This window comes from Ictidomys tridecemlineatus, chromosome 1 (assembly GCF_052094955.1).
Source record: "Ictidomys tridecemlineatus isolate mIctTri1 chromosome 1, mIctTri1.hap1, whole genome shotgun sequence".
In the NCBI taxonomy this organism is placed as follows: domain Eukaryota; kingdom Metazoa; phylum Chordata; class Mammalia; order Rodentia; family Sciuridae; genus Ictidomys; species Ictidomys tridecemlineatus.
In genome coordinates this window covers 58,708,730-58,716,294 of record NC_135477.1, presented here as the reverse complement: position 1 = coordinate 58,716,294, position 7,565 = coordinate 58,708,730, and the positions used below count along the sequence as shown (strand labels likewise).

The window sequence follows — 7,565 nt, the reverse complement described above, 5'->3', positions numbered from 1 at the left end:
GGGTGGGGGAACGTGGGGGAAGCGAGTACACCATTTTACATCAACACTGCGAAAATGCAATCTAGCCTGGCGGAGGACCGGCAGCTGGGTCGGAGCGAGCGAGGGCTTTGCAGTCTCTGCCTGTTCCTTGTTCTGTCGCTCTTAAGTTTCTCTGTGTTTGCATAATAGCCGTGCATGCAAACCTCGCAATGCTCCAGGGCTTCAGAACAATAAATATACACATTTAAAGCCTTTATTGTCTTACGGTTCGTGCCCCCGGTTTTCAACAGCTTAATTTCTGGTTGTATTTAACTAGTTTGCAAATGGATTTTTTCAGTTTCAAACTATTATTGAGGAAGCTCCCCTCCCTTTTTTGGCGGGGGAGGGGATGGGGGTGGGGTAGGAGTCGGTATATTATTCCTGTAGCGCTGGGTTATATAAACACATTATCATTTGAGAGCGCCCTTGGCGTCCATCAGCATTGTAAACACGTACTAGTGTATATACTTCAAAATTAAAGAATGCACACGCAGAACCGGGAGCCTGAATTCATATTCCGAGCAGACTCACTGCTTGCATTTATTGATTTATCATGCATCGTTTATTGTTCCAGCCCCTAAATGCAGTTGCTGTCCGTTAAATATTGTTTGCAAAATCCAGAGATATGTGTGCACTGCTCACTTGTCTTTCTGTTCTTCTTCTGTTTTTTTTTTTTTTGGCTGAGTATTTTTTTTGCGAAGCGAACAAATGCATTAATATTTATATGTTTATATAATCGATAACCCACTTTTCCCTTCCATGTAAATAGGCATCAAAAGATAATTTAACAGATTAGTTCTCGAAAACATGGCAGTGAGGAAGCGTAATTTAACTATCAAACAAATCTACATGTCTAATAACAGCAAATCTGCTAAGGAGCATTAGAAAGAGGAGCAGCGCCCCGGAATCTCTGCAGGAAATGTTCTTTATATTAGACATATACAAGCAGGTCCTGTCAGATACACAGCAGAGCTCTCGAGCCCTGACCTCCTCCAAAAATTTCATCAGACGATACACTTAGACAGTGACGGTTAGAAAGAGAAAGATCTCGTCTTCACACAGTTTAAGCGTGGATTTTATTTTTACAAATCTTCCCATCTGGTTTTTTGCCTTGATCACTTCGCTTCCCGCCGAGATCGGACAGAGCCTTTCTCCCGATTATGAATTTGATCAACCCATATTTGGAAGGAAACCCACATAGTTTTGACAGGAGCTGAAAATTGAGTCGTCAGAGAAATATTAGGACATATTTTAAATTATTTTGGTGCTCAAGGGGAGGCAAGAGCTCAATTTTATATTGAGACATTACGCCGGCTGAAGGCAGAGAATGTTTTTCCCTGCCAGGACCTGATGCAATCCATTCACGCCAACAAGTTTGGAGAGAATGTTGAGTTCAATCAATTCAGAACGTCGAGATGGAGCCCAACTCACTCCAGGTATTTCGCTCTCCTCCGCTCCTCCGATCCCGGTATCCCCCGGCACCCCCCAGCCCTCCAGCTCACCCACACCTCTGCACCCACCCACACCCCCCACAAACTTTTCACCAAACTTTTACCCTCTGCATCCCCCCCAAATCATTTTTATTGTTTTAAAAAAAAAATCCCTGCACTGATCATACATACATAATGTGATTTTACCGCCTCAGATGGGGAGGTGGGAAGGGGTGGCGGGCGGGAGGGGGGTGGTGGAGGGTTTTTTTTTTTTTTTAAGGGAGGCAGAAAATTTGTGGGCTCTATGATTTTTTTTTTCCACCCAGCGTTATATCTGTGGGCTCGTCTGTATTAAGAGTGGGGATGTCTGTGTGTAAATGTGTCTGGGAATAGATGTTTGTGTTCTGATGGCTACATTATTTATTTGGTGCTTTTTTTCCCCCCTGCAGTGGGTCGGCTCACCGTGTGGTTTGCACGGACCTTACATTTTCTACAAGGCTTTTCAATTCCACCTTGAAGGCAAACCAAGAATTTTGTCCCTTGGCGACTTTTTCTTTGTAAGATGTACGCCAAAGGATCCGATTTGCATAGCGGAGCTCCAGCTGTTGTGGGAAGAAAGGACCAGCCGGCAACTTTTATCCAGCTCTAAACTTTATTTCCTCCCCGAAGACACACCCCAGGGCAGAAATAGCGACCATGGCGAGGTGGTAAACCTATCTCTCCCTCTCTTCTTTCTTTATTATTTTTTCCCCTAGTAATGCTTATTACAGGGCAAGCTTGAAAATACTGTATTCACTTCTGCAGGCGAGCAGGATCCACTCCTTTTTTAAAGGGGTAGCGCCACTAGCTGGGGCTCGAGTATTTTGCCATTGTCAGAGTTTGGCTGTCAGCTTTACAAAGAGGATCCAACTGCTGATTTTAGTCAAGATCAAATAACTTGTTCGAGAAGGGTTTTGTTCAAGGATGTGTGTGTGTGTGTGTGTGTGTGTGTGTGTGTGTGTGTGAGAGAGAGAGAGAGAGAGAGAGAGAGAGAGAGAGAGATCGCTCTTCTGCTAACTGCCGCTTGAACATCACATGCTTTTAATATTTTTTGCCTTTTGAAAATCTACCTTCGTGTCTAGCTTGGTCGGGGCTGGGTGGATTTCTTTCGGTGGGTTTCGATATTGTTCACGTTTTTTTTTTTAAGTAAGTATTTGATATGTTTAAGAGGGCGGAAATTACGAAATGGAGGCAGAATGAGATCAAAAGCTATTGAGTTGGCAAAGACGTGTTGAATAAAGTGATAAATGACAGGTACTGGAATAATACATTCAAATAACTTGCAGATCTGCCCGGGCGGATTTCAAAGCGGTCGTGTAACCGGCACAAACACGTTAAGCATTAACAACTATCTCTCGCCCACTCCCCCCGCCGCCCCCCCCCGCCCCGACAAGCCATTTGATGTTCTAGTTTTCAATTACTCCACGCAAAGTGGACGTCTTCCAGCGCGATCTTTGGGGGTGTGTGGAACCGGGCGGGGGACAGGAGGGAGGGCAGAGGGGTGTGAACTCGCCCACTGGCCCTGCGGGTCCAGCGCCCTCCGTGCCCAGACAGCGCTCCCAGGGAGGGACCGAGCCTTCCCGGCACGTTTCTGGGCGGCCGCGGGGGCGCTCGCCGCGCTCCCGGGAGGACGCCGGAGGTGAGCCCGCAGTCACCGGGCGCCGGGGCGGCCGCCTCCCTTCGGCTCTGTCATTTATGTGTGACCGCAGTTCTGCGGACTCCCCTAGTCAGCTGGCCGACCTTAGCGCCATGGTACCTACCGGGAACTATTTTGGGGAGTCTGTGCCCACGGCGCGGCGGGGAGGGAGGGCGCCCGGCCACTTGGCAAGGCTTTGTGTGGCCAAAGCGAGAGGAGGGCAATCAAACTGAGACTTTTGAGGGCAGCTAGCTCTGTGCCAGGCTGTGGAGCTTTCGAGGTAGGTCTAAGGATCTTTTTGTTAAATGAATGATGCCCCGTTTAACTCATCCCGGGTCTCCAAGATGCCAATCCTTCCAGAATTTCTGGATCTGATAGAGTTGATTGTACTTTTGGCATCGCCAGCTCACTCCCTCTCCTCAGGATCGAATTACCCAACAGTGGTCTATGTCGGTTAATTACTTGAGTTAGTCAAAACGTTTGCACTCCAATCTGCTTTTCCGAAGTAAGCCCCTCCCTCCTCCCCCGCATACACTCCTCCCCCGCCCTCCCCCCCGCAGCTTTGGGTTTTAACGTTCTTATTTCCCTACGTCCGCCTGCAATTTTACAAAGGTGTTGTTTGGAAATACTGTGAAAAATCCTGCAACCTACCAACAGGTTGAGCTCTTTCCCCCTCCCAAGGTCTCGCTCGGCCCCTCCCCCGACCCAACTTTGCTGCGCAGCTGTCTTCCTCCCCCTCCCCCTCCTGATTTCTTATTATTTGCTTTTCAAATTTATTACTTCAACATGGCCTGTGATCTGGAAAAAGGAAGGATTAAATATCCAGAAAAGAGCTGGTGCCTAATAGACTTCTGACTAAACCCAGGAGGAAATTATTCAGTGTTTTATGGGATATTTTGTGGCCCTCATTTTTTTTTGGGGGGGGGCGTGAAAATAGAATATTTTTAAAGACCCCTAATTGACCCCACTTGGTACATTTTAAATTTCTGTTGGTATAATTAGATACGAATTCTGATTTAAGAATAAAAGCCACATTTGCCAAAGTGCATCTGCTGGAACTCTTGTCGGTGAATAGATATATTTTTAAATACACGATTTCTTTTTAATTGTTCATTATGGGGAATTGAAAGCGAACCATTGTAATGATCTGTGCATTTCGTCTCTGTTATATGAGCCATACCTGAGAAAATTAATCTTACCATTTAAAAGTAAACTCTAGGGGGTTTGTGGAGGGAGATGGCTCTATTTATAATTCTCAGCTGCATATACATCCTCTAATATTATGCATGATTTGTTTTTTTAATGCTAACACGGCTGGTAATTAGCTGTATGATTATACTTGTATATTTCATTAGGACTTTGGCTGATGTCATTGTGAATTATTCAGCCATATTAAAACAATTTTCAATTGAGATAATGACACGCCTCAAAATTATGCAAATGCCGACTGCATTGTGCAAAATAATTATGACAAATGTAAAGCAGGTAGAAAGTTTCCCAATGCAGATTGGTTTTCCACCCTGGTGATGTCATTTCCCCCCTGGCCTAAGTTAGTCATTCATTAGGAGAATAGCAGCAGCAGTCTCCTCTGGAGGAGAGTCAAAGAAACCAGCATTTACTGCTGGCACCTAGAGGGGGCAACAGGGCCCTCTCATTAAGAAATTTGCTTTGTTTTCACTTACTCCATTTACTTGTTTATATACATTGAAGTGATTTTTATTATTGATTTTAAATAGTTTTGAATGATGCGTTTGCCATTTGCAGCCTGTAACTAAAAGAAAAAGGTTTCTTGGTGATAGGCACTCTTACTTGGAGAAAATGTTCAGCACATTTAATCAGCTAGTACAGTTTATTTTAAGTAACCAAATGGAGGTTAATAATTTCTTGATTGAGCTGACATCAGCATCCATCTCAAAAGGACGTCCAGAACTCAGCATGCTTTTTTGGTTTAAGAGAATCATTCTGCCTTTATGTGATTTCTTGAAATGTAAAGACGTCAGTTCTAAAAGCAGGAAAATGATCATTGTGCAAGTTTAGAAATAGCGTCCCTGTGTGATTTGCTATGATTTGCAGAGGGCTTTTTTTGGAATATTTTCTCATTGATCCTTGCAATCATTGTATGAGGCTGAGGAAGACAGGACTTTGTATACCCATTTTATAGATGGGGGTTTAAACTTAGAAAGATTATGTGGTTTGTCAAAGGTTGCTAGTCTGGAGCCCAACTTTATGGTTGCTTTACCCCAATGAAACCTATGTGTTCAGTCCCTCGTACCTTTTAGAACCATGATAACTCAATTAACTTTGCCAGAGGTCACCAGATATTTAGGTAGTAAAACCATTCTTATTCTATAAGTTTAGCTAATTCTAGCCAGCATTTTATAACAGGAACAGTTATATTTTAATTATTATTATAAGCATTAATAATTGGTTATTTATTTAATAATGATAGTGATGATCTGCATGCTTATATACACTGCTGCCTTGATACATTTCCATTGCTGGCAACTGGTCTGGGGGGGGGGGGAAGTGTTCCAAAAAGAAACACTTTGATTCTGTAACTTACTATTTGTTTGACCTTGAATAATCATAAGTACTTTGAGCCTTTATTTTCCAGCTACAAAATGGGAACATATAGTAAGGATGACTGTGGATTATTGTGAGGACCAAGAGGTATTCTATGGGTAGAAGTGCTTTATATATTGAAAAGTGCTTACATAAATAGAAAGGAGTTCTAATTATAGTGGCCTTTGTTCTAGATATTCTTGCCTTTAAAAACAATAGCAAAGCATAATAACTTGAGTCTGTTGAGGTCCTTGGACCTAATCATGATACTGTCTTAAATTACCATGAAAGTGAATAGCAGGGCCATGTGCAAGGAGTTAAGTGTCTTTAGTAATTACCCACAATTGCCACATTCAGCCAGTAGCTCTTCAGAGCAGGAAAATGGCAAAGTAGGCGGGTAATTGGTTCTGTTACTGGGTAACTTCTGATTACATTCATTTTCAGATTGCCAAGTGCTTAATCTATTGGCAGTGTACCCTCTTAAAATAGGTGATGTGCAGGCTTGGATTTGAGCCTGACCATCCATGGCATGAGTTTTGCATGCAGGTCTGCTAATAACTTGCAACATTGAATATGGATGCCTGAAGTCTTGATGTCAGACAGTTAAGATCAAGCAGACCTCGGTGTTTTGGATTCCAACATGCATTCAGGATTTGTAACACTATTTAGCTGTCATAAGACTCATCATCCAGTTAAAAAATGTCAAAAGTACATATTCTGGGGCCCCTATTGCAATTAATTCAATTAAAATCTTTGAAGTTAGGTTCAAATTCAAACTTTTAAACATCTTAAACAGCTCCTCTTAGCTGTATTATCTTGGGCAAGTTCTGAACTCTCTGTGCCTTAGTTTTTCCATCTGTAAAATGGAAATATAGTACTTATTTCTTAGGAATCTTTAAAAGATTAAATGAGTTTATACATGTAAAGTGTGTACAATTAAAGTTGACCCATGGTAGATACTTTGATAATGATTGATTGCTATCATTACCATTAATATTAGTATTTTTGTTCTCATGGAAGTTTGAGATCACTAAAGTGGATCTTACTGAAAAAATCTTTTCTGTATGAGGGGTTGGTACCTGGGTTAGTTTGCTAGAACATGTAGCCATCCATGTTTGCTAGAACATGTCCCTTCAGCTCAGGCTATCATCTGTTTATTGCATTTAGTTGTGTCCTCAAAATAAAAGACTTCTTAAGGATTTACATTTTGCTATTGAAGTATGCTGTCAACTGGATTGGCAAGATTTTTTTAAAAGATTGCATAATTTGATCATGTATGGGGTTAGGCAGACACATTTTGGAATCCAGAAAGTGATGTCTTGGTCTTGATCTTTTTGGATAGTCCCTAAGCTTTGGTCTGAATGTATAAACTGATTTTTTAGAGATTCTGATATTCCTGATGTCACTGGCCTTGGACAATGTTTTTAACTTTTCTGAGCCTCAGTTTCTGTATCTGTTCAATGGACTTAATGATCTCTACTCTGCTTTGGAGAGTTAGAGATAATAATGAAAAGGGCCTGGAATCTAGCATAGTTCTTATAAGAGCACAAGTGATAGTTGTAGATATAGTCATTATTATTTATTTGTAGTAATCATTTAAACTTCCAGGGAACATCTTTACTCTCTACCTGGCAGGCCCTGTGCAACTGAGATTAGAACTAAAGAATTAGATGGAGAGAATTTACTGGACTGTACTGAGGGTCAGCCAACTAAGGTCTGAAGACCAAATCTGGCCCACTGCCTGTTTTTGTAAATAAAGTTTTATTGGAATGTAGCCACACTCATTTGTTTATGTATTGTTTATAGCTCTTCGGCTACAACAGCAGAATTGAGTAGTTTTGATAGTTACCATATGGCCAACAAAATGGAAATATTTACTA

At 42.0% G+C, this 7,565-nt stretch overlaps 1 protein-coding gene across 4 annotated transcripts in view; it reads left to right on the top strand.

Annotated features, from left to right (window-relative positions):
- The first annotated feature begins 1,064 nt into the window (after positions 1-1,064).
- The window catches only part of Arid5b (AT-rich interaction domain 5B), a 180,190-nt gene continuing 173,689 nt past the window's right edge, over positions 1,065-7,565 (top strand). Inside the window, exons 1-2 of one of the 4 annotated variants that reach the window (XM_021732467.3) lie at positions 1,065-1,454; positions 1,898-2,152. In XM_021732467.3, coding sequence (XP_021588142.1) covers positions 1,434-1,454; positions 1,898-2,152 — 276 coding nt within the window. In that variant the 5' untranslated portion in view covers positions 1,065-1,433. Of the gene's footprint in view, positions 1,455-1,897; positions 2,153-3,002; positions 3,127-3,209; positions 3,404-7,565 lie in introns of those variants that run through there. The other 3 variants (XM_005334310.5, XM_040273649.2, XM_040273647.2) reach the window with 3 other exon arrangements.